This window comes from Nansenia antarctica, assembly GCF_963989245.1.
Source record: "Nansenia antarctica genome assembly, chromosome: 5".
NCBI lineage: Eukaryota > Metazoa > Chordata > Actinopteri > Argentiniformes > Microstomatidae > Nansenia > Nansenia antarctica.
Window position 1 is genome coordinate 53,078,410 of NC_137690.1, and position 12,055 is coordinate 53,090,464.

The window sequence follows — 12,055 nt, forward strand, 5'->3', positions numbered from 1 at the left end:
CACGTCAATAACCCAAGGACACCAGGATGTCAATGAGCCTCTTCTTCACCAAACGCTGAAAGGGGAACTAATGAGGTACGTAAAGAAGCTTGATGATGATGAAAGCAATGATTGAGGAGGAGCAAGAAACTACGAGTGCCAGATAGAAAGATGATACACATTACCAATTACATTGTGGAACCAAAGGCAAAGGCAGGGCTAGGAGGAAATTGACCCCTTAAATTTAAAATGGAGATTGCTTTACTTAGGGTTCCAGTCGCAAAAGGAACAGAGCAGAGGCTGAGCTGAGGGTGCTGGAGTAAAGTGATCCCAGTCCTGTGCAATTAACAGAGGAGGCCTTTTGACTGCAGCCAAGTAAGAGAAGCAGGGGAAAAGGGGTGCGGGGAAGAAACTCATTGACACAATTGACTTTTATCTAGTTTCATTGATGGATATGAAATAAGAAAATAAACGATATTGTTCAGTGGGTACATCAACCACCATCGCCTGGGAGTATATGCCATTAATTGTCACTCAACTGCTGACAATCTTTGACTTTGTTAGAAGTTGTTGGGGGTGGGGGGGGGGGGCTGGGTCCAGTAGAGGTATGGGGGGGCTAGGGGGGAAAGCTTTTGGGATTTCAGTAGGAACTCAAATTATCTTTCACCTTTTATGTGAAAGACCTCATACTATAAACCTCTGACTACTGGAGCATCCACAAAGAGAGACAGTTAGTCACCCCCCTTCAATAGTAGTGGAAACCTTAGATCATGTTATTTTAGAATGACCAAAGGCTCTCACACATTCATTCTCGTTTGAGGATCCTCAACCCTTAGTAGTGTTTCCTTGTTCATTACAAATGGCTGAAATGTACTCTGATAATGGATTAGGAAGACAAGATCAGTGTTAACTGCATCTGCCAACAGAGACATGGAGAAGGCAACTCAGTGTGATTAATGTGACCTGTGACCCCCCTCCCCGCGCGCATGCACACACACACACAAACAAATCCCACCCATGCTGGCCGCTCTAGAACAAATGAGGGAGAAAGTAACACTGCTCAATTTGCATGAAGAATTTGCAATTGAACAAACAGGACCATTCAGTGGTGTGCCGTCTTGTAACAAAGACTTTATTGTTTTTTGTCTTTCTCTGTGTACTTTATTTGGTCCTCAGCATAGAGTACTGTACAACTACACCCACATCAACCCGTTAGAATTCCTTGTCTCTCACGATTACATTGAATTTGATGTGGCTAAACAAAAAAACAGGCCTACCGTAATTCACGGAAGGCAAATTATTGCATCCTATACTGCTAACATTCAAGAATTCACAGAGGAGACAACTTTATCCACAATAATCTTTATCTTATATCTTAGCAACATGACAAAATACAACATAAAAACACTGTAATGAGGCCAAAGCTGGGGGGGGGGCATGAGTGACACACAGCAGGGGATTGGTCTAGCATGTGACATAAGGACGTAAGAGAACTATGGACATGGTGCAGCACTGCAGGGGGAAGTAACACTGCGTCTCAATAGTCTAAAGTGTCGTCCTTTCCTTGTCTCCTTCACTCTACCTGCACTGATATGAGAGACCAATAGAAGTGGAGGTCTAATCGGTGTGCGCCACACTGCTTTGACCTTCACATATATTATGCAGGCGATGAGACAAGGAGAGGAAGCCTCTTCAGACTATTGAAGCACCCCAAGTGTTTCATAATAGTGGAGGTGAAGAAATTAAAAAGAGCATGGGAGACAGAAGAATGCTTGAGGACAGAATGAGAGACCATATTATGGTGACAAGATATGGATCATTGGGAGAGAGTTACAGTATTAAACATGGTGAGATATTACCACACTGTAACAGATAAGGCACTTACGAAGAAGAAAACTAATAAAAATAAAACAACACGTAAAACAAACTTTGGTGTCCCGTTTTATTATTCACTTAATCTCATTTATTTAAATGAACGGGACCAAAACATGTACAAAGAAATGGACAGGGACTCTTTTGCACTTGATGAAATGAAATGAAATAAATATGAAACAAATCATAATCCAACTCACCTATCAAATAAAGATGTGGTCAAAACATTTATCATCATACCAGGATTTGGCCATATATATTCTGCCTACGCTGACACATATCTGAAACCCATAAAGTGCATCTTTGGACGAATGGGTACTAAATACTGGTTAGAAAGAATGAATGAAAGAATCCTCCAGTCCAGTTGAATTTGGTATCAGACTGGATAGGGGTCAAGTTGGACCATTTATCTTCTAAAAAAATGTATAAAATAAAATAAAAAATTTGATATTAAACTCCAAAATAATGAATTGTTTTAAACAGAAAAACAAACATTTAAAATTATTTCAAAATGATTCATGCTCTCCCAAGAGACATTGCATTTTAAGACGGTCAACAACCAATGCAGATATGCACACGATGCAACTTGACCTCTCTATAGCTTTTGTCTTCTTTTTTCTTTTTAACAGTTAAAATAATGCAATTATTAACTGCCATATTCTTTTTAAACAAAACTTTAACAAAGACTTAAGTAACAACACTGGCACATTCTGAGTTGAGTTAGAATGGCAACAACAATAGTAATGACTGATCTACAGTCCGAAGACAAAATGGCAGGTGCAAAACATAGTTCCATGTGAACAGGCATGTCAGTACTTATACATGTGCTGTTACAGCTACAGTGTGCTTAGCGTGCTAATATTTGGACATGGTGATTTAACCACTTATGCCCTGTCCCATTTCCCCACACGATCGGCCGCAGTCTGAGTACACCCACACTTCACAGTGACTCATTTCCATGTTCTGCAGTCAAGGCTTGATAAAATGTGAAATCACACCCTCAGAGAATCACACACATTAGAGATGGTGTGACTGCGAGTGCAGAGAACGAGACAAGGCCTTTCACTGACCTGTACCGAGCTGTGGTCGTTGAGAGCACCTCATCTCTCTCGGCGGTGTAAGAAGTGTTGGCACACGGCATGCCGTTGACCTCAGTGTGGTCTTTGACCTTGGTGTGGTGCATGTTAACGGAAAACAGTCGCTAGCACATTATTTGGGACGGGAGGTCAGCAGCGTTTTTTTTTTCTTCTTTAGTTTTTAATATAACAGTCAAGTTCAAGTTTAAGCATAAATACTCGAGCGTTACTTAACCAAGCATGCAGGCAGAGAATGCCCCTTGCGAACGACAATAGTTATTTTTTCGCTTTCATTTACGGCGTATGGAAAGCTGCGGGCAGGCACCTAAGTGAATGATTGACTTTTTGACTTTATAAGAACCTAGAGAGCAGGAAGAAACAGGAGGAGGAGAGGAGATACAATAGTACGGGAAATTAACAGTTTTGTTGCTAAGGCACTGGATAGCTCACACCATACAGTACTCACACAGGCCTTGAGCATGTGTTAGGCTCCATGGCTGACTTTCCTGACCTGCACTCCCCTCCTTCTTTTAGTTTAGTGTTTATCTAGCAGAGCAGTGGAACCATCCACAGTAGACCAGACGGCATCTTAAGGAGTGTAAAGGTTAGGTCCAAGTGTGAGAGAGTGTGGTTAGTGTTATTTGTGTGTGTACAGTGTATTATTCAGCTCTCTCTCTATTTTGTGTGTGTGTGTGTGTGTGTGTGTGTGTGTGTGTCACACCTCCCCGGTACAGCGTCCGTTCTTCCCCTCTTATGCCTACTGGTCCAAGCTTCATGTTAGAGAGAGCCGCTCTTTCCTGTTCTAGACACCTAGTCCTCCTTGTCCTCTTTGTAACCCATCACTCCGTTTTGCTGTGGTGGTGGTGGTGGTGGTGGTTGTTGTTGAGGGCAGTGTGGCCGTTCTGCACATAGCCGTTTTTACTCCTGTCTCTCTTCTCATGCTCCTCGTCCTCCTCCTCTGACTCGGTTTCCTCCCGGTCACTCCTCTCGTCCTCAACAATCTCCTGATGTGAAAGTGATTAGATTAGATTAAACTTTATTTTCAGTACCAGACAAAAAATGCAGTTCAGCATCTAGCCAAGTACAAATAATAGTGATATAGAGCAAAACATGATATAGACATACAGTATAGTGCAGGGGCGTGATAGTGTAAACAAAAAAGCATATGTACAGTTATGAAATTATAAGTATAGATGTATAGGTACAGTTAGATGATGTAGAGCATTGAGGTAAAGAACATTTGTGATAAGGTTTGATTAATAGGTCCCCATCTCGGCAATTGTGAAACCTCACAATCGAGCCAAACAAGTCTTGTTGTGAAAAAATTTCTTTTCCGGTTTTTGGCATAGGACGACAAACGAAGCGATGAAGAACCCACTCGATGTCATATCCAACAGTTTTACATTCACTAAATACCTACATTTAGTTAGCAAAGTCGGGTGGGGGGTATTATTCGTAATATTGTGGCAGTGTGTGTAGCCACGCCCACTCCAGCCGTATTTAAGTAGCCACCTGGACCTGTTGACAAATTTACAAGATGGATGCGGATGCTCTAGCTAATGCTATAAACCGAATTTATGAAGCCGCTAGAAATATCGACAGTGGGCAATTAATGAACTCCTTCATACTGGACTATACATAACGGGAACTCCGAACTCCGAATCTGACGATGACAAGAAGACAACAGGATTTCAGACATTGATCTCCACATCAGTTCACTTTCATGGGACAGTCGTCTACAGACAGACCTTCTGCTGTGTTCTTGGGTAAGTTTTATACAATGTGTTGTATACTAGGATTTTGTGTTGTTTACTTAGGATAGCCAAACAGTTATTTGTTGTTTTGTGAGTAAGGTACCGTAGATAGCGCCGTTGTTGTCATTTCTAACTGCAATTGCGGCACTGCGCCGACGTGGTGGCGGGGGCGCTGTTTCGCAAATAAGTTAGCTTTCGTTTTTGCTAGCGAAATAGCTGATAGTTGATATTGACTGCTCAAGGAGAATACATATTTGAAAGTACAGAATGCCTGAGAGCCTTATATTGCATTATATTACATTATATTTTGATTGGTCATCTGGTGCCTGAAATTTGTGTTACAGAATGAGGAGGTGAGAGGTTCTGAGAGATGAGACCTTGATGAGTCACCAGCACTTCAGGTATTTGTCATTGTCATTGTATAAGCTATTCTATTTTATGAAGATAGTAGTAGGCTATTTCGTAAAAGTGGTGTTGGTAACAGTGGGCAATCATTTGAAATGTACTGTCTTCTTTTTTTATTACAGCTTTGATGCCCAGATGGGATGGGAAGGAACTACGCCGAAGTCCCACTAGATGCTTTATGGACTATAATGATAAATGCATGCACACGGACAACATTATTATTTTTTAGAATTCTATTATTGTATTGCTCAATTGTATCTTGCCTAATTTTTTCCATTGCCATGGATTTTACTCTCTTGTACTTGTAATGGGACGTAATAAACTTTTGGCACACATGGCAATAAAATGATGATGAATCATGAATCTTGAATTATTATTATTATTATTATTATTATTATTTAGCTATTTAAACGTGTCAGCCCTGCAATTTTGCTTCCTGAGGGTTAGCTGACAACCCCACTGACAGATGACAGGTAGGTAATGACAGGTAGTGTAATGGGGGAGTGGTTGTCTTGAGGGTGTGGTTGTCTTGAGGGAGTGATTAGGGTGGAGTTAATCAGCTATTGTTCCCACCCATTACCTCTGTGAAAAACGTCTCTGAAGAAGTTTGAGGCTAGATATCTCAGTACGGTGGTTCAGGGGGTATCACCATTAACCTATCCATGACTTCTTCAACTTGTTTCAGATTTCAATGTATGACACATCATTTTAAAGCTTACAATCTACCCTTTCATAATCCGGAAAAAAACAGAAAAAAGGTTTTGCCCTAGTTGAGGACTTTTTAACCGTGCCCTGTCACATTTGGTCCCTTGTGCTTAGGTTGTAAGTTTGATTCTCGCTGGGACCATATATACTGAAAACTGTATGCACTCACAGCAATGTATGTCACTTTGGATAAAAATGTCAGCTAAATGGCATATATTATTATGATGATGATGATGATTATTATATATTATTTGCCAAATATTCAGAGTTAAAAAGCCCTTAACAGTTACCCCATAGACACTTCTGTAGATCTGAAAGGCTTGGATAGGTATGGCAATAGGTGGAAATTGTACCTAGTCTAGGGGATGGAAGAATTACCATATTGCTTATACCTATCTACTCATTTCTACAGCAGTGGCATTGGTATAGGGGTCAGTTTGAATTGAGCCTAGAGTGTTTGGCGGGAGCCCATTCGCACCTTTCCAGGCAGAAACTTGATGGCCATGCGCAGGATCAGGCCTGCCCAGAAGATGTGCAGACACTGCAGCACGAACAGCAGCCCATTGAAGAAGTAGTAGCCAAAGAATGGGGGGTAGATGGTCACAGGGTACACCCACGTAGTATGTATGATCCTGGGGGTACAAGATGACAGATTAGGGCCTCCGGTCAGGGTTATAGCTGGTATATATCCAGCTGGGACAAAATAACTAATATCCTGTACCATTGATAGATGACAGCACATTTTCCCACTGAAGTGGGTACTTGTTTGTGTGTAGTCAGCAGCAATAGGAGTTGGCTATAGCAATGAGGTTAGGCACTTTATAAAATGCAAATCTCTCACCAGAAGGGCAAGATCACGAGGCGTGTGCCGATGAAGACAGCTGCAAACAGGATGAAGATGTAGTTGCAGGTGTTTCTCCAACCAGCGTAGTTGAACATCTTGGCTGACTAGAAGGAGGCACACAGAGAAAGAGAGGTATTCTTACACCAAAGACCTTTAATACATTAGGAGATTAAGTTTAAATGTTATTGTCATTGAACAGAGCACACGAAATGTAGTTTGTGCACACGTCTCCCCCACAGGGTCTGCCATCTTCAGTGCCCCTGGAGCAGTTAGGGGTTAAGTGCCTTGCTCAAGGGCACAACAGCACCTTAGATATGATGCCAGCAACCCTCCAGTCACATCTGGCTCCCTCCTGGGGTGGGGATCGACCTAGTGACCTACCAATTGCTGGCTGGCCTTTCTAACCCATAGGCTACCTGCCGCCCCTCTTATATATAGATGTTGGCTCATTTTTAATGGGAATGGGAAAGGGTGGGCTATGAATATTCATGAGAACGCCAGGGCAACAGTGAGCACCGAGATGAGAGAAATATGAATATTCATCAACGGTCGACAGAATGCACATGTGCAAACAGGCACAACTACAATATTTTTTTTTTGTCAAAACTAGTGACATGATATGCTCGCCAACTCACACCTGTAGGGGTTTTTCCTTTGTCCTACTCAAAATGTAGAATGTCCACACACTTTTCCCAATAAATTTAAATTAATCAAAAGTAAGGATACAGACTTCTGGATACAGAGACTACAGCTGCTGTTTTGCACCTGAATTCGCTCAACTGTCACTTCCTGACAACTTTCACTTCCTCTTCGTACAGCTTTCTTCAGTGGTGATTTCTTCCTGATTCTCCCAGTCTCCATAGTGATCACAGAAAACAGGTGGCATGGGCTCCATGTGCAAATACCCAATCATGTCAGAATCAATGTAACACTCTCCCCAAAGGTCATCTCTAGGGTACGGAGTCATATGCAGTAATGAGTTGGGAGATGGCCCTATGGGGTGTTTAGCAACAGTTTCTGTTATTTTAGAGACTTTGCAGAGGCGTGAGATTTAAGACATCATCCTCATCGTCATCCAGGTGATCAGGTCGAGGATAGAGATCCCCACCACTGTTAGAGTTTTGGTGGTTACCAATCAGGTCACAGAATACCCCATGTTTACGCCTCTTTAACCTCTTAACAACTTAGGCATCGTTAAAGTGCAGGTGGCATGACTACGCCCAATGTTATTATTGTTTTTGTTAACCAAATGGGACGCTGTCCCAGTGCCTTCCAGTCAAAAAACACACAGCTGTGTCTGGCAGAGAATCACATTTCACCCGGGGCAGAGTTGAACCTCTTTCTTTGCATATCTTTCTCTGATTATAGTCTGTTATTGTTTCCCATACTCTCCTCTAGATGGCTTCTGAAATTAGATGCCTAACACCGACCATAGAGACTTCAAAAGATTCCCTGAGGTTCAGTATATAGAATGGACTAAGGCTTCAAATGATCCTCCATAGTTTATCATCTGATTAAAAAATTAAATAAATAAAAAATAAATAAATAAAAGCCCTCTTACTTTTTAGCTTCACACTGTGTAGTATTGTGAGCGTGTGTGTGAGGTAACTGGGTGGGGGTGGCGTACCTCCAGTAGGTAGTCAGAGGCGTCGTGTACCAACATGATCAAAGTCCCGGCTCGGATGTAGTTGACTAACCATGAGAAACTGATCAGCATGATAGTTGCCACATGGTGGACTATCTGTTCCTTGAAATCCTGAGAGAGAGAGCGAGAGAGAGAGAGGTGATGAGTTGTGCAACATGCATAGATCTACCACAAACTCTGATGGATACTTGAGACTGTGTCATCAAGGGGCATTACATGATTCGCAAGGTTTTAAGGATGTGTTGTTCTGAACAGTTATGACATGGTATATAGCTAAAACAAATATTATTTCAAATGACCAGTGAGACATCTCAGGACTAAGTAACACCCACTTATTGATCCAGTGGCAGGAATTGGTAATTGTGTGTGTGTGTGTGTGTGTGTGTGTGTGTGTGTGTGTGTGTGTGTGTGTGTGTGTGTGTGTGTGTGTGTGTGTGTGTTGATTGATCTTACAAATTAGTGATTCAGTGCGAGTGCACTAGAGTGGTTTTACAACAAACAAAAAAGACACTCCAGAACTAAAAGGAGAGCAACAGGCCAATAATAAAAATAAAAAAATCCTACCAGTTAACAATGTGGAGGTCTAATACAGCTCGAAATCCATTGTTATGGATCAGCTCCTTTAATTCCTTGTGTCTGTCAAATCAACCGAACAAACAGAACTGGATTTCAGACCAGTCTGTTGACTGGCTTGAAGAGCTGCCACCTTTCATTTGGGTATGCAGGCTGGAAACTGGGGCTAGAGAACACCACGGGCAATCTGTCTCCTGTGCGTTACTTAGCCTCATCTCTGCTGTCACATATTAACCCACAGAGGCCCTGGACACACACATTAATTCTCCGGCCATAGACACACAACACAACAGGGATGGGGAAAGGGAAAGTGGAAATGGCTGGAAACAGAAGTAACCCATACTTTTAACGGTGGACTAAGGACCACACCTTACTCTATACTGTAGGCTATGTGCTGAAGCCAACTCCCGTGACTAGGTATACCTGACTACAGTGAGACAACTATAACTAGAGATTAGCTAAAGCTAAAGCACATATAGTACAATAAGGAGCCAGACAAAGGGCCCTACATGATCTGCTGTGAAGTGGTGAGTCTGTTGGCTGGAGCGGAGGGAGTCCTCCCTCTTATTCTCATTACCTCACTCTTCTGCAGGCGGTATGCTAGATCATTGGATTGGTCATTGGAATATATCCAGAGAGGTTGTCTTGCGCACTTACTTTGCGCTTCACGTCGGAAGCCACACTGAAGAGAAGTGAGATGTAGAAGCCCAGCTCGATCATGTAGTACCAGTACTGGGAAGGCAGCAGTGGCTGTAGGAGTGGAGGCGGACAAAGAAAAGGTGTGTTGAGCTGTCAAGGACTTCAGTCTGACAGTTTGTACATTTTCTAAACAAATAAATGACCAGCAGAAAAACCTGTTCATGCACTGATATAGTCCAATATGTCTGTGACCGAGAAGTGTACACACTTCAGGTAAAAGGGCTGGGCGCATGGTGTGATTTTTAAGGACTTAGGTCAACATTCAGACAGCTGATCAGTTATGTCAGTTAAGGTCACAGATTGGACATACCAGTTTAGGGAAGCCATTCCACATCTCCTTCATATCATAGAACCAAGGTTTCTGGGAACAGACAGATTGACACACTAGTGAGGACGGGACTCTCAACCACAACACAAAGCACAAAAATGGCTCTCGCTACAAGATATAAAACTGAACAAAACCAACAAGTGAAGGACTTTTTGGACATAAACATTAAAATAAAATAAAGAAATTGTAATAACATTGTACTCACATCAACGAGGACAGCCAGGCCAGCAAAGAAAGCAAGAAGGTAAAAGGTAAATCTCCAACTGTAAGAGAACGCACAGCAACCTCAGAGACCACACTTTAAGACAACACAATTTCACACAGCACACAATGATGTCACATCTACGCACAACAAACAGACTACAGACATGGGCTGCTTCCAAACAAAGTAAAGCATCAGATACAACAGGCTGTATGTAGTTCAGATGAATATTAAAACTCACATCAAAACACTGTAAGACAGTTTTACAGTAACAACACCAAACATAAAATGTACAGTACAGTGCCTCTAGAAGCCCCCCCCCCCCCCCCATCATAAATAGGGGTTGTTTTGGTACAGCCGAATTATACAGTATGAGGGCAGGTGCAGCCCTGATTCTAATCCATAATGGCTTTACTGTGCCTTATTGCCTATTGTGTTTATTATTATTCTCATTAATTCATTCTATTTACATTACACTGTTGAGGGGTTGCTTAGTTCAAACTAGTTTCTTAGTTCATTGTAGTGTTTACATCTGTATCCTGTGCATATGAGAAATAAACTTTGATTTCATTTCATTTGATACCGGTTACCAGGAAGTGTGGTGTAGTCATCTGTGATCATGTTCTAAACAGCACATCTGGTGTTGCTGGTTCAGGCATTTGGCTGCTGAGGTTACCTGGCTTCCCGGAACTTTTTGAGCTGGCTGGGTCGGTCCTGGTTTCTCCTCCGTCTGAACCATCGCTGGACCTGCCGTACTGAGCAACCCGACTGTTTACTTAAACCCTCTATGGTGCTCTAGAAACAAGGATGAGAGGGGGTGTAGACCTTAAATACACAATGAGAGGGGGTGTAGTACTTTAGACACACCATGAGAGAGGGTGTAGTACTTTAAATACAAAATGAATACGAAGTGGGCGATGTGGTGTTGGGATTGTACAGTGATTTGCATTGGTGTGGTGTTTGTTTTAGCCAAACTCTTGGTCAAATAATGGTCACCAGAATTGCAAATTACCCACACTACGGGGAGGCTGGTGGAGGTAAAAGTCAGAGGACGGGCTCCATGCATTCACAATGAGCCCATCCTCCGATTTCTGCCTCCACCAGCCTCCTCCTGGTGTGACCCACATGTGGGATTAGAGGAGTTTCTCGTTTGGGGTTGTGGTATGTAGCATTACAGTGTGTGTGTGTGTGTGTGTGTGTGTGTGTGTGTGTGTGTGTGTGTGTGTGATTACCTACCTGTGAGGGGTGCTTTGACGCGTTGCAGAAATAGGAGTCCAATGTGGGGTTATGAGCTGCTCTGACACGCACCTTCTCCCTCACCCCCAGTAGAGCAGCGAGAGGACTGGCCACCGCCCTGATGAGGGTAGAGGGAGGCAGATCACCTGTTACTGGAACTATTGTCATCCAACAGCAGGCAGTGATTTACATTTATAAAGCGATATATACAAGAATAAATCTTAAAGTGCATAAATAAAATGCACTAAAATAAAACATTTATTCTAGGAGGAAGGGCAGGCCAGCCGATACATATGTCATAAGGCCTGCTTTAAAAGCCCCAACAGTATGAACAGTCCTCATTAGGGCTACACCATCAAGCAAACAAGATTTGACCTAGAGAAAAATAAAAACAAACATCAAGCTAGAGGAACATTGGGAGATCTACTGATCCCAGGTGACGAGGGATGCTTCCACCTCTGCAGTCTTCCCAGATCTCCAGAAGTGCATAGAGGGTAGAGGCTCAAACAGTAGGGTAGATTTGGGATAGGGGGGGAGAGACGGTCTGGAGGCGGTTTTACTGACCTTTCAAATATCTGTCGGATAACCAGGAAGCAGAGTGAGATAGGGAAGATGACCCAGAGATCACTTCCTTTGGCGTAGACTTTTCCATCCTTATCCTCTAGGTCAGCCCAACCTAGTCCAGCAGGGAACCAAAGACTGTCCTGCCATACCAGCTCACTCAGCCACGTCAACAT

General features: G+C 42.6%; 1 protein-coding gene across 1 annotated transcript; it reads right to left on the reverse strand.

Moving 5' to 3' along the window:
- Window positions 1-3,766: 3,766 nt before the first annotated feature.
- cers2a (ceramide synthase 2a) lies at window positions 3,767-12,055 on the reverse strand (the record flags this gene model as incomplete). The annotated part of the gene is made up of 10 exons (XM_080530905.1): window positions 3,767-3,931; window positions 6,270-6,423; window positions 6,633-6,739; window positions 8,263-8,391; window positions 9,511-9,603; window positions 9,863-9,913; window positions 10,086-10,143; window positions 10,759-10,877; window positions 11,319-11,436; window positions 11,883-12,055. 10 exons carry the CDS (start codon window positions 12,053-12,055, stop codon window positions 3,767-3,769), a joined length of 1,167 nt encoding a protein of 388 aa, XP_080387031.1.